We start from the raw sequence: 22,361 nt of genomic DNA on the forward strand, positions 1-22,361 counted from the left end.
CCTCAGATGACTGAACTGATTTTTATGATGTTTTTGATGTGTCCTGTTCTCTGCTGTTATTTGAAACGTTTTGTGTTTTGGGCAACAGCAATGTAAACTTCATATGTTTTTATCTGCTGACGTATCCACGTCGCTCTCGTCCTCCGTTAGACAAGCCTCTCGTCTTTCTCCGTGCTGTCACTCGTTGTCTCTCGTTTCTTTGAACCTTCGGTCCTCATTCTCTGCCTATTTATTAGCTCTGCTCATCTCTGAGCTCAGTTTGTTAAAAACTCTGGGCGTACCAACAGCTGATGGGCTCACGGAGCTCCTCAGAGAAGAATCAGTGTGAACATGAAGCTCAGGATCGGGACTTTCTCCCAGCGAGTAATCCAAACCACACAGCGGCATTAATGAGTAACCTCGTGCTGTCGATGGATCAGGTCAGACAAGCTTGGTCTGTGTCGTCATCTCTGCTTTTCAGGGAACCTCAGCACGAACTGTTACTGAGAACACTGATTACAGACCAAAGCCTGCAATGAAGCCAGAAACAGCCTGACAAGGACGATGCGATGCAGGTGGGGTGCAAAGCAGCTTTCAGATGTTTACCTGAGTGAAAAGGTAAATGCATTATCTTTATTAATAAATAGTTAAGTTTTCATAAATCCAAACCTGGTGTGATTGTGCTTCTCAGACCTTTGGAGTCCCTCAGGGATCTGTTCTTGGGTCCTGTTGTCTCTGAGATCCAAACGGTCAGATAACTGTGTCAGCTGATTAAAACAGGAAAGAACAGAGGCCCGAGAGCTGATCCCTGAGGCACGCCAAACTCCAGGTTGACGCAAGCACTGGTTTTCTCATCCATCCACTTTCCTGGAGATACCAACTCGAGGCTTCGGTTGCCGTGGAACCGTCCGAAACGCGACCTGAATGTTTGAGAGTTACGTGGAAAAAATGTTTTAATTTGATCTTCTGTAGATAAAACCGTAAATCTCCAAACTCAGTTGAGTTGTCTGCTGGCTCTGAAGGTAAGAAATCCTTTGTGTTAGTGTGTGCGGCCTGACCTTTGACCTCTAAGCGATCTAAAATGATGTGAAAGTTTAGCTTTGATTTGATTCAGTTTGTGTTTGATCAGCTTTGCAGCCACTCCAATCGCTGAGCAGCAGATTGCCTGCAGGGTTTAAGCGTTTCACAGCGCTGATATTAAAGATCAGGAGGCTGTGAGACAATATGTAATCTAACAACCTCCAACAGCAGACATGATTAAGGATTCATCTTCACAGGCTTTATTTACTCTACAATATGTCACTTATTGTCCTTTTTCTGCACAGTGCGACCTTTGGGCTCATCTAGAAATAAACACGTGAGTTCAGGTTCTGCTGCAGCTGAGCCGCAGAAATGGGTTCGATGGTCAGCGGAGGCTCGTACACCCAACATCTCACACATGAAAGAAGGACGGACGAGTTTGTGAGGACGCCTTCGATCCAACAGTCAGAATAACTGAAAGTATGCAGCACAGAGGCTACTGCTATTATTATTGTTATTATCATTGCTATGCAGTGCAGAGGTAATTCAGATAAAAACATGTTTCCTGAATTTCGTGGGTTACTGTTGAGAAAAGGGTTTTCAGCCTGACGTGATTAATAACGACATGTTTGATCCTTGTTACAGCTGTAGGTCTGTGTTGAAAATGATGTGCTGGGAGTTCGCTGTTATCTGGTGACCCTTGACCCCTCGGTCAGCTATCGAGCTGGTGGGGCGATCGTGGCTCAAGAGTTGGGAGTTCGCCTTGTAATCGGAAGGTTGCCGGTTCGAGCCCCGGCTCCGACAGCCTGAGTCGTTGTGTCTTTGGGCAAGACACTTCACCCGTTGTCTACTGGTGGTGGTCAGAGGGCCCGGTGGCGCCAGTGTCCGGCAGCCTCGCCTCTGTCAGTGCGCCCCAGGGTGGCTGTGGCTACAATGTAGCTGCCATCACCTGTGTGTGGATGTGTGGATGTGTAAAGCGCTATATAAATACAGGCCATTTACCATAACAGACGTCTCCAAAAATGTCAGAGCGCTTTTGCCAATATGAGATGTCTTGATAAACTGAGCAGATATTTACACAGCTACATTCTCGCCTGAAAATATCTTAAAAGTTTATTTTGTATCACAGAAAAATTAATAAGAGAAATATTAAAACTTAGCAGCTGCCGCCATTGTTGGAAATTGGAATTGGCTGGGCCGCGCTATGATTTCTGGGATATGGTGGTCCACGAAGAACACACCCGACCCATCCTTCAAATCTGGGGAAATGAAGGACGCATTTGTCGGCTGCATTCGGAGGAGTCTACGCATTTGGACAGCCTTTGTTGCGTCGCTGTGACGTAATCGGCCGACAGATGTGGCCTCAGGAGGACACCCCTTGTGTCTTTGTGTCGTCCTTTTTAGTCATTTTGATCTCTTTGCTTTTGCTTTTAAAGGTTTTTCGTTTTGCTTTGTGTCCTGTTGTAGTCCATTAATGCCTCTGCACGTCATCGTTGAGTCTCTGTGTGTTTTACAGACTCAGTCATGTTCTGGTTGGATTTCTTTGACCATCTCGGAGCGTGCTGGAAGCTGAGCTGGTTTAAAGTGAATGAGCGAGCGCAGCGAGACGACCTGTTTTCTGGTCGTCGACACATACGTGATGTGAACGCTGAGTGTGTGATTAAGTGTGTGTCTTTAGGATCCATTAGTGTGTGTGAAGGGAGGGCTTAGTGCTGCACATGAATTGTTTTCTGTCTCTTATATGAGCTGATTGAGGAGGAACTGCAGCTGTTGACATCTGGACTCATGCACGCTACATGTGCATTAACACGTGATCACTGCAGATGAACTTGAGTTTGTGTTGTACGATGAGATCAGCTTAAAGGAAGCGATGCAGAGCTGCTGCTGGTGGATGCTGGTGGAGTTCAGACCCTCAGAGCTGATTCTGAGGTGGAGCTCAGTGCGTGGACTCGGGAACATCAGCATGAATGCAAAGATGCAGGAGAGCGGGGTCAAACCGCAGCTTTAACATCAGGCAGTGGTTCCTAAAGCAGGAGAGATCCCAGCAGGCCTCGCTCCGACGCAACCACCTCACAAACTGTGCAGCTTGGGTCGCTCCCCGGGTCTCAGGCCTGAAACAGTCGTTGGGAACATTTGAGGAAACAGGTGATGTTTGGATTAGGTCAGACCGCGGGGGGGGGGGGGGGGATTAGCTGGTCGGACTTCCTTCATTTTTCAATCTATTTTAAACACTCCCTTTAGATTAGCCGTCAGAGTCAGAGTGCATCAAATCAAAGAAAATTGCATTAAATTATCCCATTAAGATTATTATATTGGGCTCCAACATTATATAATGGGACAAACTCATCTGCCTCAGCCTTCATCCACACAGGAGCCGTGCTGCTGCATGAAAATGGGATTGGCCCGTTATGATGCAGAAGCTGCAGGACGTCCTCATCCTCACTCTGTCGCTCCACAGGACGAACTACTCGGATTACTTACTGCAGTAAAAGTACTACACTACAGTGTAACAGTGCTCCTAGTGTCTCCTCGACCACCCGGGCAGACCCACCTTTCTACCTGCTTCTCCACCTTTTCGCTTTCTCCGCCCAGTCTGTGTGTGTGTTTCAGGGGCGGAGCTTCGGTGTACCTGGAGTTATTCTTTGTAACTCTTCATAAGTTTGTTAACATTTTAGTTTTCTGACTGAAATTCTTCATTCATGCTGTCCACGTGCTTCCATAATAATCCCAGTGACAGTTTCTGGTATCCTGGAGTTATTTTTATTGGTTCTTTTTATTATGCTCTGTTAGTTTGGGCTCCTCGTGTCATCATGTTCTTTTAGGCTCTTCCTGTTTTATTTTGATAGTCATTTTGTCACGGTCTGTGTGGCAGACTGTGGGGATGAGGGGAAAGGAGGACCCAAATGCTGGACTCTCTGTGCTTAACAGTGCATTCATTTACAGTGCAGTAAATCTGCACATAAACAATCCCTGTGCGTTCCCCTGACTCCCGTGTCGTGTCTTCCTTCCCAATAAGTCCGTGTCCTGTGCTCTCGGCTCCCGTGTGTCTGCACTCCCCGTGCTCGCTGCTCTCTGGCTTTCCACGCTCTTCGTGGAGTCTCATGCAATGATCCTGCGCCGGAGGAAGCTCCATCATTCCCTGCTCCCCCCGACGAGCCCGATCAGCAGCAGGTGTGTGAGGTCCTAGGCGTGACCAGCCATCCGGCAGGGCCACACCCACCAGGCCTGAGAGTGTCACTGCTGCACTCACACACACAAACAAGCAAGGAGAACGGGACAGCAGCACAGTCCAGAAAAGATAAAATAATAATATAAGTCCACAACTGCTCAGGGACCCTGGGTCGCTCAGACTCAGGACCCTGACACATTTATTTCGAATGCCTTGTATTGAATTCTGTTTCCTCCTGTTTGTCATTGTTCCGCTTGTACCTCGATCAGATGATTATTCCTCAGTGTGCCGTCTGTGCTTCCTCCCTTCCTCTCTCACGTGTTTGTCTGGACTTTTACTTGTAGATATTTGACCCAAGTCACTTTATACTGTCAGGTAAAGAGCCTAGAATAAAACAGAGAAACAAGCCAGCACTTGGTGACAGCGGGAAGGAAGAACTCCCTTTTTAGAGGAAGAAACCTCAGTTAGAAGCAGGCCCGTCTGCTGTGACTGGGTGAGAGGAGGAAGGGTTAGTATATGAAGCTTGTTGTCCCTCAGAGGTCTTGTGTGAGGCCACGTCAGTGCGATGGAGCGCCCAGCCTGGCACTGAAGGCGTTGTGTTTTGAGCACGGAAGCAGTTACTTTGGAAAGCAACAACTATTCACCAAGGAATACCTGGAGTCCAGTAACGGATCTTCATTAGTTCCTAGGAAGTCCTGCAGCTCTTCTCATGCGTCGGTCTAAGAGCCGAACAGAAGAGCTCGGCTGTGAGAACCTAAGAGGGGCTTTGAGGCACCTCGGACACAAACGCCACATCGTTTGGACTTTACTGGACAATTCCCAGAAAAATCCATGCACAGGCTCTAAGGGGCACACGGAGAGTCGGGAAGGTCTCGAAACATGAAAAGTGCTGTGTGTGTTAGAAACTCCTCCTCCTGCTGCTGGCGGCCCTCTGGGGGCCGGCGGGGGCCTCTGACATGGCGGCCCTGGGCCTGTTTCCTCCTAATCCGCCGTGTCCTTGGGCCACGCAGGTTTTGTGTCTAATGACTTGTTTTGTGGCCTAAGCAGCAGAGTTAAGCCCCGAGAACAAGAGCGGGCTGAACAATAATAAAAGAATCGATAATAAAAGCAGTTTAATCTGCCTCTTAATGTGACTGCGGCCGTCTAATCCACGTCTTCCCGGTTGTGCGGCTGCGCCGTGTTTTCCTGCGGGATGAGATGGTGTTTAATCGACTTTGGGAGAATTAGTCATTCCTTATTACCGTTGTGGTTTTTACAGGACTTTCCTGGAAAATCCCATTCAACACACATTTTAATTTCATTTCTGCGGCTCAATCATGTTGAGGGCAATGTAAATAATCCAATAACATTAATCATCATTCCTCTTCTCCTCCAAAAATAGAGGCAGCAGCAGGCGGATTGGACGGGCCGAGACGCTGCCGTTCACTCTCCTTTATTGGTTTTTAGAAGCTCTGATGGTTTTATGAAATGTCATCATGACCCCAATTTACTGAGCGCGAGCAGAACGTTCTTTCTGTTAATCCGAGGGGCGCCCGAGCGGCGGTGCTTGCCCTGTTTCCACTTCCCGATGATCCAAAATCACATTTTCACCTGAAAGTCAGCTCCTTCGCCATCGACCGCTCCATGTTTCTTCTTCCTGTCTCTAAAGTAATCCGTCTTCCACCAACACGAGCAGCTCGCCATGCGAGCTCGCCCCCAGCTGCAGGAAGTTCCAGTGGTTGTGCTACATGCTGCTTTGCTGCAGTTGCTGCACCTGTGCTCAGGTGTGTCTCGTCGTGATCAATCTCTGACGTCATGCTCTGACGACTCATCGTGTTTTGATCGATGTGTTTAGCGGTCACGTTATTTTTAATCGATCTCTTTGTTTCGCAGCTCGTTAGAAGCACTCCTTAAATAACTGTTGTCACTCCTGTTTGGGGTGCAGAAAGCGTTTCCCTCCGCGGAGCCTCGACGGCGGCGGCGTGCAGCAGGTCGTGACCGTGCAGCAGCTGCAGAGTGCAGATGATAATCGGAGCTGATGAGCTGCAGACATGATAAGAGATAAATAAGATTCAGCCTAATAAGGCTCAGAAAATAAGGCAGCTCAGTCCAGATGTCTAATCCACGCTGAAGCTGCGTCTTACCAGATGAAAGTGGAATCTTCTATCAATTATTATCCTAACATGCTGAATTATATCCGCAGAAATCCTTCAAATGATTCCCAATAATCCTCCTGATGGGATCACGTGACCCAGAGCACAGGCGGCTCAGGAGCTCAGTGTTCTTACGATGGAAACGGGTTTTCATCCTGATGTCAGCACAAAAACTCAGAAGTCATCAGAAGAAGAAAAGGTCAAAGGTTAAACATTTAACCCTCTGCAGTGCGTTTATTACCTCTCGTAAATCACATCAGCTGTGCGTTGATCTCTGTCGTCACTAGGGCTGCCACAAACGATTATTTTGATAGTCGACTAGTCACTGATTATTTTTGCAATTAGTCGACTAATCAGATCATCATCCATTGGACGTAAAACATACAGCTTATTGCACCAGCAGCATCTGCTCTTATATAACTATCATTAGCTTACAGCTTTAAGTGTTTAAGGTATGTGCTAACTAAAAATAAAGACAAGATGATAGTTTATTAAATTTTAATGAAGTTTGCAGATTGTTTCGGTGAAGTTTAATAAACTCCTTGCTATCTAAAATATAACAGGACACCGGAGTAAATTCTCGAGCATCTCACACTTCTGATAATCAGCTGTCTGCTTGACGTTTATTCAGCTGTGTAAAAACTATAACTTTAATCTCAGCCAAACCGATTTACTCAGGAACAAATAAAACACTGAAAAAAGCCAAACAATAACATTTTCAAGTTATCTAAGTGACTCATATATCATGTTTAACCTGAGTAGCGAAAGACGGCGGTGGGTTTGAAAAAGATTTGCCGGGAGTCCGGTGTTCTCACGGCTCTAGTGACCCTTGACCCCAGCTAGCTATCGAGCTAGTGGGTAACAGACGTCTCCGAAAACGTCGGAGCGCTTTTGAAAATATGTGGTGTCCTGATAAACTGAGCAGATGTTTGAAGTTTACACAGCTACATTCTCGCCTGAAAATATGTTAAACGTTTATTTTGTGACCCAGAAAGAATAATAAGAGTAATATTAAAACTAACTAGCTGCCGCCATTGTTGGAAACTGAGCTGGGCCGCACTATGAATTCTGGGACACAGCTGCTTCTTCTTCGGGGTTTAACGGCAGCTGGCATCCTTGTACATGCAGTGCTGCCATCTTCTGTTTCAGTCCGTTATTACACTCTTAAATCCTGCTACTTATTCCTGCGTCTTTCAGGATCTTACAAAGCTTCAAACGACGCGTCGACTATTAAATCAGTCGACGATGTTTTTGATAGTCGACGTAATCGAGACTAGTCGACTAATCGTGCCAGCCCTAGTCGTCACACAGACGAATGTCAGTTTACCTGTCAGCCGCTTAAACCCACATGGTGTCCGCAGCCATGTGGGCTCTTTGTCCTCCTGTCAGGTAGTGCTGGGCCATATCACACCGTTCACAGTAACACCGGTGTAATGTTGGGCAACGATAAGAAAATGAAATATGGCGATAGAATATGGGTAAAACGTGCATGCGCAGTTCCTTTGTTTACATACGCACATGGCGGAAAAATCATGGCGGTGACGCAGAATGAGAAGAGTGAAAGCGGATCGTTGAGTGAAACCATGAACCTAAACTGGTTTGTAAAAATGCTGCAGCTTCACTGGTGTGGAACTGGTTTAGCTTTCGTCCGTCAGATACACAACAAAGCACTATTTTTGGTAGCGCATGCTAGCGGGCCGTCGTTATTACCGTGTTGTTTGGAAAATACGGCGCACTTAAAATCATCCTTTGATTTTTCTGACAGTCGACAGAGCCCCTTATAATCCCGTGTGCCTTATGTATGAACTCTGGTTGTGTTTACTGACCTCGAGACGATTTTATGTGGTACACGAAAATCTGTCAGATGTTTCAGTATGACTTTGCTAAGCTACGAAGCCGCACCGCTTGATGGATTGTCGGAGCGTTATGGCATCGTAGGCGGAGTCTCGCGGAGTGATACGCACTGCGCTTCAACATAATGTTACCGTACTGTGTGTGTATAAGCTCTTTTTAAGTGTTGTGGATATTATACATGGTTATGCTGAGGATGTGTCGGCCAGTTTCCACTGGAAATGCCTTTTGGTTAAACTGTCAGCGAGGAATTTGCATTTGCACTGTTACATGTTTATATAACTTTAATGCACATAAAAAACAGCTGCTTGTTTCAGTGGAAATACATTGATGTTTGTTTTGCACTAATAAAGTTGAGGAGTTGTAAAGTATTTTGTCTCGTGTCGATTATATCGTCAGTTATATCGTTATCGCAAATTTTCAAATGTATATCGTGATAAATATTTTTGGTCATATTGCCCTGCTCTATTGTCAGGTTCATAAGACGTGTGCACGAACACACGCTGACATTCTGATATTCCTGGACATTTCTCACACATTCATGCTTCATAATGATGAATCTTCGATTTGAACCTTGAACCCTCAGGGGTAGAAAATGATCGCTGCATTTCCTCTGACGTCCAGCGGGGGCAGCAGTGAGTCGGTCCCATTGACCCCCATGTTACAGCCTGATACACAAACTGATTGGTGTCTAGAAATAATGTTGCCCTTCACAGCAAACGTACGGGGACGATGACTTTATAACTCACCTGTTTAAAGTTTGCATGGTTATGGGCGTGGCCTCTTTGACTAACAGGCGTTGGCGACGGCTGTAGCTGCTAGCTGTCTGCTAGCCTGAACTGCACCTTTGTGATGTCATCATAATATGACCGCTGCTGTGAGGAGGCGGAGCCCCAGGTTGCTCCTGGATGTCTGCATGAGCTCAGCAGCACGTCTGTATATGAGTGACTGTGTGACCATGTTTTCTTCTGTGACTGTTCACCTCCAGCAGTGTGTGTCTGCCTCACTGTCGTTTTCAGGCGTCATCATGATGTGTTTGGACTGTGAGGCTGAACACGACCGCAGAGAGGAGGAACTCTGAGGATGTTCATGCTCGCTGAGCTTGTCTTCCTCGCCGTGTTTCTGTGTCGATTAACAACTTAGTTGGATTATTGTCTCACGCTGACGTAATTGTCTCTAAATGTCATTTGTGTGTAAATCTGCGGGACGATTATGATCCACTCAGCGAGCTGCTTTTGTTCTGTTCACCATCAGACTGATGAAATAAAAAGGCACAGAAGATTACAGAACCATTAACGTCTCTGCCACCATTAACTGATAAACAGCTATTAGAGGCTTACAGATGAAATTACATATATGGAGCAGAGTGAGGAGGAGGAGGGTTAGGGTCAGACTTCATTCATGAAGGTCTGAAAGTGTGAGAGTGAAAACGATCTGCAGTCAGTTCAACTTCTGACCCTGAATCTTTCACTTGAAGAACACGTGCGTCTCTTTGCATCTCTGCATGTTTGTGTCTCTTTCTTGTGTGTTGGCAGCTTTGGTGCATCTTAGATTTGTTATTTGTCTTTCTGCTCGTTTTCATCACTTCTGTCTCTGTTGAGCTGATCCTTTTGTGCCTTTGTTCTTTGTCTCTAAGCCAGTTCTGCTGCGGTATTTGTGAATCATGTCCAGGTCAATGTGAGCATCTTTCACATTTCTTCAACCTTACACACTCTTGTGGTTTTTCCTCTTCATCATACGTATTTTTTCATTTTTAAGGCTGTATGTTGTGTGAAGCAGGATTAGACACTAACGCACTGAAATGCTGCAGAGCACTGAATGGAAACTATGCTGTGGCCAATCAGAGCCTGAGCTCCTGTTTGTGATTCCAGTGATGCTGCAGTTCGCTAATTTTACAAAGTTAAAAACATTTTAACAACATTCACAAATTCAATGAATCGTTTTAATTTGATCTTTTTTATTATATATAACAATAACGTAATTATAATATATATATATAATAGAAAAGAATCATTAGCTTTTCTTTATTATTATTATTGTTGCCACGTCCACGCCGCACACTATGACGTCATCACACGGCGCCTTGTCGTTGACGGAAGTCCAGAATGAGAGAATGTGAAGTGACGAAGAGGAGGAAAGTGACCGGGTTGTTTGGTTAACGGGAGCCGCCGCTCACGGTTTCTGCTCGGTACGTCAACACTCGTTTGTCCGCTTGTCCCCGCGCCAGGACGCTGTTAGCCTGATGCTAGCCTGCAGCTAACCGGCTGATGCTAGCGGGCTCAGCTAGCTGTTAGTGTCTGAGAAACTGCTGCTACAAACACGGAAACGTTTATTTTCTGCCTTTTCTGTTTAAAGTGACTTATACAAAATGTGTTTCACCTAACAAAACAGCGAACGTGATTCTAAACCAAACTCCATTTAAAAAACTGCCAGCTTAACATTGTTTGCATGCCAGCTTAACATGCGTCCTGTTTTCCTGGCAGCTGTTCATTTCAGTAAGCTAACCTGAGATTCAAGTGTAAGCTGAATAACATGAACTGCTTAGAAATGACTTCACACTAGACTCCTTATTCCAGTAGAGTGTGTAGCTTTTAGCGATCTTGTTTGAAGTGGTAGATGTTGAACTTTATTCTATGTGTGTAGAGACGCTGTGAAAGGTCTGCTGTTAAATGTGATTGTTAAATAATTCCCCCTAGGGATCAATAAAGTATTCTGATAAATGTGGATATTTTGTGCTGTCTTTGGTCACCAGCTCTTGCATCTGCACACAGAATGAGAGGCGATGAAGAGACCAAAGCTGGCCGGAGCTTTCCTCTTCGTGTGCTGCCTGTTTGCCTACCTGATGTTCGTTAAGCATCACTACTCCACCTCCAAACCGGAGGCCTACAGACTACCTCCTCACCACCAGCCTGACTCAGACCTCAGCGCAGATGAAGGGCCCACCTCTGATGCTGGACGGCGCTTCCAGTACGGCATCATGTTTGATGCTGGGAGCACTGGGACCAGAATCCATGTCTTTAAGTTCCAGATAGAGGACAAAGGTACAGCCGAACAACCAGTGTAACTCACACCAGACCCCATTCATATATCTGATGATAGCACGATGTAGTTTGCCTGATGTATCTTCAGACTCTGTAAATGTCAGAGTGCAGCTGTGTAGTCACATATCTACACTCCCTACGCCACATAAACTGATTCCCAACCAAAGTCCATTCAAATATCAGTGAATTTAACAATCTGTCGATAAATACACGGACTCAGACAGACTCAGGGTGCTACTGTTTTTTAGATCTGTTTGGAAATTTAAAATACTGCAATCCTGCACCAAACTCCATTTAAAAACTGCAGTTTTTACTGTAACCACTGTGGATTTATTTCTTTACTATTTTGAATTTTTACACAATAAATGCATTTTAACCATTTTGTAGGTAGCTTACATGACTTTTAATTCAAATAGCTGTTAATCTGGAACTCCATCAGACTCTAACCCGATCAGAAAACTGAGAAATAGCGTGACTAATATGGTGGCTTTGAGAAACTCCTGACGTATCTGAATATTTGATGTTGGTATTTTCTACAGCAACCACTGTGTATGCAGCAATGAGACACGTTGATGTTGAAGCTTTGAATCTTCTTACATTTTCGTTTCAATTTAAAGGAACTCGATGGCGTCCACTGTGACTCCAAACCAAACTCCATTTAAAAACCTTCAAGTTTAAGTTGAGTTTGTGTGTGTGTGTGAATTTGAATGATGAATATTTAATGAGAGTATGCGTGTGTTGTTGTTTTAGTAGCAGCTGATATTAATGTGTATCAGGGGATGTGTGGGTGTTAAACCTCTATGTATACATCCTCTCAGATCATATAGTGCTGCTTTTAGTGTATTTAAATCCACATGTTGGCTCCGAGCATTAATTACCAGACGTGAATCCGTGCAGACAAGAGGAGCTTTCAGCCTTTAAGTCCTGCTGCAGGGAGCTGCTGCCAGTTCAAATGGACACAAACTCATTAGTGTGTTTTAGAGCTTTCTGGTTTATTAGGCTTAGAGAAAGTTTCCTGCAGCGCTCGGCCAAATGCCTTCGTTATCGCATTTAAGCGCTAAGCTAAATCACACAGGCTGAGTGCTGTCTTGGCTCCTTTGTTAGCATCGCAGCTAACTGGACTAATGGCAGCACCTGTTAGTTATACATGCTGGGATTGTCATTAAGAGCTTAATGACAGCTCAAATGTAGGCACAGGTCACTCGGTCACTCAGTGAAATTCAATTAAATGCGCCGACGTATCGCCTCTTTTATCTGTTTAAAGCTCACAGTCACATAGTTTTATCTTTTTTCCCGCAGGAGCTCCAAAGCTGGCCCAAGAGACGTTCAGAGCCATCAAACCAGGACTGTCAGCGTACGCCGACGACCCGCAGCAGGTAGGGCGCACACGAGGGGCCACGGGAGGGCTGCACGGGTCCCACGCTCGAGTGGGCCGACTGACTGAACCTACAGCAAACAGCCCCAGAGTGACATTCAAATACTGTTTGCTTAGGAATTGTGCAGTTATCAGCGCTGATGTTCAGCATTGGTTTTCTCATCGTAACAAACAAGTTCCCCGACACGCTCACATTTGTGAGTGAATATTTCTAGAGTTGGTGCAGCGAGTGTAGTTTTGTTGCTCCGACTCGAACCTACAGTCCTACATAAAGACTGAGCATGCTCAGAGCCTCCCTCTGTGTCCAGTGCACTGCAGGGATCGTGGAGCTCTTGGAGGTCGCCAAGTCCAGCGTCCCCCCTTCGTACTGGACCTCCACCCCCGTGGTCCTGAAGGCGACGGCTGGGCTGCGTCTACTTCCTGGAGAGAAAGCCGACCAGCTGCTGGACAGAGTGAGACTCACACGTCACCTGATCTCATCTTTATTATTTCACGTTTCAGTTTTTCAATTCTTTTATTTATTTCGTATCGTTCAGACTTCGTATTTTATAAAAATCATTTAAATTTTTGAATTAATTTTTTCCCTCATTGCATTTTTTATTTTCCTGTATTTCTAAATGGAACAGCTACATTTAGGGTTTTTTCAAAATAAAACGATAACTCCAGCACAGATGTTTAAAATGTTGTGATCAGGTATCGATCAGGTCAGACTGATAACTCCTCTGGCTGCTGCTCCTCCTCCTCCTCCTCTTCATCGTCATGTTGGAGCCAGAACAGAGAAAGTCTATTAAATCTTTTAAGTAATCAGTAATAACAGGACTACAGCAGCGAGCCAGAATGTGGTTTAATCTGAGGCTTTGCTCTTATTATCAGACGAGCTCTGATGCTGCAGATTACGGGGGGGGGGGGGGTCATTTTTACAAAAATGCATCATTAAATATTAGATTATATTTAAACAGAGATCACTGATTGATGGGAGGCAGAAATAAAACTGTTTCACTTTGTGAAGCTCAAAGATTGTTCGCTTCGTGTCCAGGTGAGGGCGCTGTTCCTGGAGTCTCCCTTCCTGTCCACAGATGACAGCGTGTCCATCATGGACGGCACCGATGAAGGTAAGATGTTCTGATTGATCAGCCCGCACACTCCTACTTTCTAAAGATGACCTTTGTTCTGAAAATATTTCACAACAGAAGCCTCATTTGCTGAGGGCTTTTAATGTGAAATGCATACAGGAACTGTTGAGTTCCTTATGCAGCATCTTAACGGTGTGGGATAGGCCCCGTGGGCCGGCTCTGGCTCCCGGGCTGAGATGAGGTCTTTTCTTTTGAAGTGGTGCAGGAACCATGCGCAGCTGAAGAGAACGCCGCAGAGCATGACGGCACAGAAACAGGAAATAGATCCACCTGGAGCGATCTGAGGGGAGTTTCTGGAGGGTCGTGACCCCTCGCGAGGTCTCGTTCTGAGCGGGATCTTCATCTCGTTATGACATTATTAGATCAGAGGGAATCTGCAAGTCTCCTCGGGTTTAATCTGTGACGGTGATGAACCGAGCTCCGGCTCTGATTTCCCCAACGGAAAGCGTCAATATGGAGGATTAAAGAGGAGACGACGGGGGAGGCGGAGCTCAGGGGTTTGATTTGTAGACACTTCCTCTCTACAGTTACAGGAAAACATGATCAGGCTACACAGCGAAGCAGCAAATATGTTTAATTACTGGGTGAAAATCATCCAGTACTATAAACTGGGAGGGGCGGGGATAAACCAGGTTTTAGTTCAGGGCGGCGTGGGTATCCAACTTTGAATGTGAGAACGAGGCGATGGTGCGTCGGTGACATCAGCCATGTGACACACACACAGAGGCGGCGAGGCTGGCCGTGAGGGTCAGACTCTCGCTCACCGCCACATGAGCCTCGTTCACACGGGAAGCTTTTTTCTGTGTCGAAATTCAGCCTTCAGTATCGTGCAGGAGCTGAACCCCCGACCTCCTGATTGGCTGATGACCCCACTCTACCTGCTGAGCCACACCCACGGTCAGCGAGGAGAGAGGCGGTGATAATGTTTGGAAATGGAAGTCCTTTCAGAGGCCTCTGTTTTTAAGAGTGAGGCGGAGCGCACAGTGTAGTTCATGTTTCACATGTTTGATTCCTGTAAATCGTCCAATCAGGATGCAGAGTGAAGGTTAACCAGTGAAGTCATTCACTGATCAGAAGTAAAGTGCATCTGCTTATTCAGGTCAACTCAAAGATGACTTTAGTGTCCGCGGTGCAGTATTTGCACTCAGCTGCATCCATTAGTGCCTTTTAGCAGCGACCTCTGACCTTTGGGCATGCAGGAGTGGGTGATTACGGGGCTCGGTACAAACTGTATCATAGGGGCTTTACCATAAAACTCTTAGCCCGATACGCTAAGAAGCAATTTCCTAACAAAACAAACAAGAGGCGGAGAAAGTCAGCTAAACACTGGCACTTAGCACCCGGCCGCCTCCCAGGAACCACTCAGAGGTCCCATTAACAATAAGTCGCTTCACTCGGACGGGCCCAGGGTAATCTGAGCCGGGATAAGCATGCTGGCCAAGAACGGCACAACATCTGAGCCACAGTCAGGCTGCGGGAGTTCAGACAGACAGACTTCAGTTTAGTCGGGAACGCCGCACAGGACTCTGTCCATTAGAGGAAAAGCAGAGCGGGATAAACGGCAAATTCAGCGATCATTAAAAGACGAGCAAGGACGAGTAGTGATCCCGCTCAGGAGAAAGAGAAAAGATTTCAGCCTCAGAAATAAACGGGACACATAATCCCCCCGTTAGATTAAGTGGGACATTATCCCACACCAACATAATTGCTTGTATGAACTACTTTAAAAGGATTGGATTATGTGCAGGCGGGCCTGTTGCCCATACAGGACAAAACACTGAACTTACATTCCCATACATATCCACCAGCAGAGACATTACAGCTGGGCCAAACATCTGGAGCTCAGGGTCACAGCTGGATCCAGGAGAGACGCATACAATACGTCCAATCAGGATCCAGCGAGGTGTTCAGGACTTGTTGAGTTAGTCCTGAATACGACGCGTGTGTTGTGGTCACGTCTGGTTACTCTGGGGGGGGGACGGGCGCAGAGACATTACAAGGGGGGCGCAGTGTGAATTTCAAAAAAAGCACTTGGACACTGCGAGCGTAATGGAGGACAGGTATTTGACGGGGCTCCCACACAAACGCAAACGAAGCCAAACGTGTTTCCAAACCAACTTCCTTCTGAGCCAAAGACTAAAACTTGTGATGAGTCTTGGTTTTGGTGTCGCCTGCACAACAGCTGTTTCCAGAGTCGGGTCCACGTTGCTGCGTCTCGTCTCCCAGAGAAACGGTTCATATTGATGGTTACGTGTTAGCGTGCTCGCTGCTGCTGCAGCACAGAAACACGAGTTTGCAGTGAAGCGCGTGAGCAGCTGAGTGTCGTCTGCATAGAGGTGTTGAATCCAGCGATCCTGTAACCTTTTCGTTTTCTCCTTTCAGGTATTTCTGCTTGGATCACCGTCAACTTCCTCACAGGTGAGAGCGCTCACCATCGTTTTTATTTAGTGCAGCAGGGGCGTGTGATCCTGTGCTCCCAGCTGATGTTGAGTGCTTTCAGGTTTTGTATGAACCGTCCTGTCATTGGCGTGTTTGGGTTCTGAGTCTTCAGTGGACGATGGTGGTGTGGAGTTTGCACGCGCTGCGTCTTCATCGATCCTCTTCCTTGGTCATGTGATCATGCCGTCAGAAACTCCACCCTAACCATGAGGCTGGATGTCCACGCCCACGACTGAACTTCAGGGTGAAACCGCCACTTCGTGTTCCCAAACAGATGACCTCTGTCCTCTCAGAAAGCCCCGAACCTCATGTTGGTCCTCACAGAGGCGGGCCTCCACGTAGCACGCACACTGGCTCCATTTTTAACACTGCGGCAGGAAGTGGATGTGGATTGGTGTGATTTATGATGCGTGTGTGTGTTTCAAACCAGATTAATGTGCACAAGAAACGGTGATTACCTGTTATTGGATTAAACTGCAGCTCGCTCTTCCTCCTAATCTCCCCCTCCTCCCTCTCTCTCTCTCTTTTCAGGTGGTCTTCACAGTGCTCACTCGCCCACAGTGGGGATGCTGGATTTGGGAGGTGGGTCGACTCAGATCACCTTCAGCCCTCAGGACGAGGTGAGGACTCGCACAGGTGAAAGGGTGAGGAAGACTGAGAGAGGAAGAGCTCTGTCCCCTCAGTCAAACTACCAGGATGGCTCCGTCTTAGGCTTTAATCTGGAAACGCCTCGCTAATCCCAAATAAACAGCCTCACATCAGGCAGGGGAGGAGAAAGGGAGTGAAGAGGGGTCTATTTAGGTCAGGCTTCGTACACGAGGGATTGGCCAGTTCTTCTTCAGCCTGTGAGAGGAGGAGGAGGAGGGGGGGAGGGGGGGATGCAAACGAGGAACTGAGGCAGCAAAAGCTCCAGATGAAGCTTTCTTCTTACTGAGGTCTGACAGCATCAGCAGGAGGGTGGAGGACGGCCTCCCAAGAAAAAACCCACCCGGTGTTTGAGAGTACAACACAGAGAGCTGTGCAAAAGTCTTGAGCCACCCCTCAGGTCTGCTGAGCAGCTCTCGAGCTTCCTGAAGCTCCTTAAAGTTCTTCTGTGGACATTGGCTGCTTTTCCTCTCCTGTTCAGTCCTTGTACGGGAGCTTTCTCACAGGAATGACAGTGAATCCCACACACCTGAGCAGAGGTGCAGTTAGTTAGCATCAGCCTGTCTCACAAACTCATCATCTGTTCCAGTTTCTTTACCAAATCTGTCAAAAATGCCAACGATATCACAGCTTCTCATGAAAACAGGATTTTGTCTCCAACACGGTGATTCCAAAGAGCTGTCAGCTGAAACTCTGCACATCTCAGCGTGGTGTCAGTGTGTCCTCAAAACCCTGAGGAAAGTGGACAGAAGAAGCTTCCTGTTCCAGCATGACAACGATGCAAACACACTGTCAGTGCAGTGAAAGCACACCTGGATCTGACACCACACAGCAGGACACCATCAGTCACGGACGGGCCTCCGCAGAGCCGCCCTCAGCTGAGGAGACGTCTTCCTGAGGATCCTCACAGAGCTGACAGCTGCTCACACCAAATACACACTCCGTGTTTCCATGTGTGTGTACTGTATTTACATGTGTGTTTGCACAGTACTGTCAGAAAACGCTCTCAGGAAAAATAAGCAGCAGATTGATTTTCTGTGGATTTGTTCCACCCAGCGTGGAAGCAACACTCGAAGGAATCGTCTGTTTTTAGAGCCGACCCAGCGTCACAGAAGCCTGAAGATCTTTTCTTTCTGTGCAGAAAACCATCCAGACCTCACCTATCGACTACATCCGGACCTTCCAGATGTTCAACCACCCACATGTGGTCTACACTCACAGGTACACGCACTCACACTGTGCCTGTGCTGATTGGCTGATGTGAAGTCAGCTGGTGGGTCACACACAGCTGTCAGTCAGAGGCTCGCTGACGTGATTGAACTCGTCGAGTTTCTGGTTTAATCGTCGTGTTTGCTGTTCGAGTCTCAGTAGCGACGTAAACACGCAGGAACTGATTGTGAGCTTAAAAAGTTAAAAATCTAAAGAAGCAGGAAGAACCAAACGTGTCAGCGCAGACACATTCATTTTCTGATGATCAGCTGATCGATTATGGATTATTGATGTGCTCTCTCTGCAGCTATCTGGGTCTGGGCCTGATGTCGGCTCGCCTCGCCATCTTGGGAGGCGTCGGTGCCCCGCCCCGTACGTACCTGACCTGTTTTTCTTTTTCTTGTTTTTCAGTTTTCAGATTTTCATCTCAGCCTGTTGTGCCCCCACCCACCCCCGCCCGGCAGATAAATAAGCCATTATCTAATCTTTTAATAACACACTGCAAGATTAATTCCTTGCTGGCCAGCTGTTGCTGCGGTTTAACTGCTGCAAGAAGCTGCAGCTCAGATCCTCTCTGCTGTCGGGCTGTTTATGTGCACGCAGGCGTCGCCGTGTCCGTGGCGGTGTCGCGTTCAGGCGTCCTGCTGGGACCGTTTTAACCACACATCATATATTTGTGACTTTTTGGAAAACTGCTGTAGCAGACTGACAGCATTTGGCTAAAGCAGGAAGTGTGTGCAAGCAAACTGCTGCAAACATGAGCCATCGTCACTGCAATAACCTCACCGCTGCCTCTGCTGGCGGTCGGAGGAACTGCAGGGCCGTGTGTCGTTGTTTTACTGTTCGCGGGTTTGAGATGAGATAAACAGACAAACGTGTGTCTGTGTGTGTGTCTGTGTGTGTGTCTGTGTGTGTCTGTGTGTGTCTGTGTGCAGTAGGGGGCAGCCCGGAGCTGGTCAGCCCCTGCCTTGCTCCAGAGTACTCGGGCAGCTGGGAGCACGCTGACGTGGTCTACACTGTGAAAGGCCAGAGCACAGGTGAGCAGATCATCTCTGATTGGTGGTGTGGTTGCCATGGTTACTCATGATGCAGCTGGGGTTAGGAACCTTTTGTGTGCACGTGTGTTTCAGGGGAGCCGTTTTACGAGGCGTGCCTGAACAGAGTGGAGAAGGTTTTGTACCCGAAGGTGGCGAAGGCGTCCGGCGTGACCGACATGGACTTCTACGCCTTCTCCTTCTACTACGACCGCGCCGTCGACATCGGCGCCATCGGTGAGGAAATACTGCCGCTCTGCTGCTCGCCTGCAGGGGGCAGCATGTCAGGCTGATCCATCATGGCGTAAACAGGAAGCCAAATAAACCTCGACGAGGGCGTGGCGTCCGTTGAAGCCGCAGAAACGCTCGGCGCTGCTGCGTTCGCGACTCAAACTTCTTTTTTGGCGGATTTTAGAAGACGAATCGTTTGTGAAGCCGCGCCGTTACAGGGGAAGTTACCCGGCACACCTGTTGTCCCCGGGGGGCGTCCCATTTATCAGAGCGTCCTGAATGTGGCCCGGCGTTACCTGCAGACCAGGTGTGAGGAAGGGTCAGAGTTGGAGCTTCACGTTCAGGCGGCGTTCGCTCACTGACTCGGGTTTAATCGCTCGTAGGCGCAACTTTCATCAGAGCCTCGTCCCAGACTTCCTGTTTTGTGTTTACCAGAGCCAATTGGCTCACAGCCGCCCCCGTCCCGCAAGCTGCCGTTTGTCACCTTTAACATGACGTTTGACTGTGGGAGCCCACAGTTCCTGAACACAGCTGATCCCAGAAAAGCTGGAAAACCGGGAACGTTCGTGTTAAGGAGCTGCTGCAGGTTTCTGTTTAACCCTCCTCTCTGTGCTCTGTGTCCAGACGAGAAGAAGGGAGGAAGCATCAGAGTGTCCGACTACACCGACGCAGCGAAGAAAGGTGAGACGGCGCCCTCTGCTGGACGTCACTCAGAGCTGCCGTCATCATCAATGAAGCCAGAACGTGTTTCTGACCCGACTCTAGTCCACATGATTGATTAGTTTATGCTAACCCCACAGAGGTCCAATTAAATGTTGATATCAGCAGATTTTTTTTAAATCGGTGACCGCTGTGGGTGTTTTTCTCCCCGCAGGGTGCAGCGACGTGTCCGTCGGTCCTCAGCGGAGCCCCTTCCTCTGTCTGGACCTGGTCTACATCTCAGCCCTGCTGCAGGAGCTCGGCTTCCCTCCACACAAGCAGTTCAGGGTGAGCTTCCTGTCTCGCTTCTATCGATTCCTTTAAAACCATCGATCCGTCTCACCTCTCTGACGTTGTCTGTGTCCCAGCTTGCGAGGACCATCAACCAGGTGGAGACCAGCTGGGCTCTGGGCGCCACTTTCCACTACATCGAGTCCCTGAAGGCACACTGAAGCTCTGAGCTTTTATTTTGAAAAGCTCGGGGTCCTGCTTACTCTGAACACAGCTGACTGATGATGTTTGTGCCAAAGCAGAAATCTGAGCGGTGGGATAAAAACGTGACGTGTGTGAAAGCGGCTCATTCAGACCGGCGGTCAGGAGGCCGGGCTGAACTCGCTACGGTCCCAGCGTGGTTCATTAATCGAATATTTCACATTTTTAAGACCAAAAGGATGCGGTGGAGCCAAGGGTTTGTGAGCCAGTGACGGGAAAAAATAAAACCCTGTTTATGTGTTTGTTTGTTCTGTGGCTCTTTTCCATTAGATAAACCTTTGTTAGTCCCACACGTGGGAAACTTGTTTGGTCACGGCACAAAGTTAACCATTTAACACGTTAGTGCTCTTCTCTTTTAGGTTTCTGGGATGTTGTTGGTAGTGTTGTGGGTTTTTCCGTAGATGTGTCGGTTTCTTGCGAGTTCTGCGTCGGTGTTTTGGGAATTTGGGTCGTTGTTTCTGAGCGTCGCCTGAATGACCATCAGCGTGTCTTCTCACCTGATCAAACTAAGCCGGGCTCAGTGTGAGCAGCTCGTTGGCGACTGATTGTTTTTATTCTGAAGGACTTCCTGTTTGTATCCCTGTAGTTTCATGATGAGCAGATGTTTAAACGGTTCCTGTAGAAACCCGTCTGTTTGGCTCTCAGGTGCTGAGACCGTAAGAGTCTGAGTCACGTGACTTTGGCGTCGCCTCCTCTGATGTCAGCTGTTCCTGAGTGGAAGCTTCAGCGTGTGAAACTTTCACATAAGATCAGGATGAGACAAAGAAGGGTTATTATGAACTGTGAATCATGGCAAGCTGCTCTGTGAGAGCCTCAAATAGACCTGAGTGTCCTTCTGTTACGTGGAGAAGCTCCTCCTCTCTGTAACGTTCGTCTCAGTGATGATCATCTTCAAACCACCGAAGCAGCAGCTGGGCTCTCAGCAGGCCAGAGCTACACCGGCTTATTTCACACAGAGCGGCTCTGCATCAGTCCCAATATTAAATTGAAGAATGTGAAATGTTTTCCTTCAGCTGATCCTGTGCTTCATATGAACGATGATGTTTGCAGGTTTTTAAGGATGTATTTTTATATTCTGAATCATAAACTCTGTATTGTGATCAATAATTCATTGGAATAAAAACTGGAAACAGCTTTAATTCATAAAAACCTGAAGGTTTCACTTAAACACATTCAGGAAAAATAAAGTTTAACAGAAGATGATGGAGGTGTTTGTCCTCAGCGTCCTGCAGCAGGAAGCCCACAAACACAGGTGTGCTTCAGGTGAGTGCGTGCAGGTCTGCTCTTCTCTTTTTGTAGGATGTGGCGGGCGGCTTTAACGCTTTCAGTGTGAATGAAAGCACCCGATTGGTTCCTTACCTTTGAAAACAGGAAGCTGCATCAGCGTGGAGCGGCCCTGAAGTTTGCTCGTCACAGAGAAACCAGCGAGTCTGCACCAGCTGACGTTTCACCGTCATCCTGAAGCTCCAGGTGTTTCAGGAGAAAGCACGCCGATGAGGAGTAAAGGACGCCTCGCACGCCGAACACCACCTGCTCTCACTCACACCTTGACCCATGTGACCTTAATGACTGGTGTGATGATGGTGGCTCTCCACCAGCTGTTAGAGCCTCCTGGATGAATGGTAAATGGCCTGCATTTGTACTAGTCCCTAAGGACCCCAAAGCGCTTCACACTACATTCAGTCATTCACCCATCCACACACACATTCACACACTGGCGATGGTAAGCTACATTGTAGCCACAGCTGCCCTGGGGCGCACTGACAGAGGGGAGGCTGCCGGACACTGGCGCCACCGGGCCCTCTGACCACCACCAGTAGGCAAACACGGGGTTAGTATCTTGCCCAAGGATATTTGGCATGCAGCCAGGAGGATCCAGCCTGGGATCGAACCACCGACCTTCTGATTAGTG

At 47.6% G+C, this 22,361-nt stretch overlaps 1 protein-coding gene across 4 annotated transcripts; it reads left to right on the forward strand.

The window, feature by feature from the left end:
• Positions 1–10,185: 10,185 nt before the first annotated feature.
• Positions 10,186–21,598, forward strand: entpd6 (ectonucleoside triphosphate diphosphohydrolase 6). Of its 4 annotated transcripts, none has more exons than XM_085427381.1 (14): positions 10,186–10,339; positions 10,923–11,192; positions 12,492–12,568; positions 12,876–13,019; positions 13,604–13,679; positions 16,083–16,118; positions 16,671–16,783; positions 17,926–18,005; positions 18,301–18,365; positions 18,929–19,030; positions 19,124–19,264; positions 19,883–19,939; positions 20,133–20,245; positions 20,326–21,598. In XM_085427381.1, exons 2-14 carry the CDS (start codon positions 10,934–10,936, stop codon positions 20,407–20,409), a joined length of 1,347 nt encoding a protein of 448 aa, XP_085283507.1. In that variant the 5' UTR covers positions 10,186–10,339; positions 10,923–10,933; the 3' UTR covers positions 20,410–21,598. The 4 variants fall into 4 exon arrangements, with proteins under 4 accessions (XP_085283507.1, XP_085283506.1, XP_085283508.1 ...); XM_085427380.1 differs by having other exon boundaries at positions 10,199–10,339; positions 10,904–11,192; XM_085427382.1 differs by having other exon boundaries at positions 10,199–10,339; positions 10,904–11,192; positions 18,932–19,030.
• Positions 21,599–22,361: the final 763 nt, after the last annotated feature.

This window comes from Rhamphochromis longiceps, linkage group LG13 (assembly GCF_057381845.1).
Source record: "Rhamphochromis longiceps isolate RC_006_pf linkage group LG13, R_longiceps_female_GT1.1, whole genome shotgun sequence".
NCBI classification, from domain to species: domain Eukaryota; kingdom Metazoa; phylum Chordata; class Actinopteri; order Cichliformes; family Cichlidae; genus Rhamphochromis; species Rhamphochromis longiceps.

Excerpts from the sequence above, each read along its gene's own strand:
- entpd6 (XM_085427381.1), top strand. The coding sequence starts at position 10,934 with ATGAAGAGACCAAAGCTGGCCGGAGCTTTCCTCTTCGTGTGCTGCCTG. Across the intron at positions 18,366-18,928 it reads AGGCGTCGGTGCCCCGCCCC|TAGGGGGCAGCCCGGAGCTG; the intron begins GTACGTACCTGA and ends GTCTGTGTGCAG. Across the intron at positions 19,031-19,123 it reads TGTGAAAGGCCAGAGCACAG|GGGAGCCGTTTTACGAGGCG; the intron begins GTGAGCAGATCA and ends CGTGTGTTTCAG.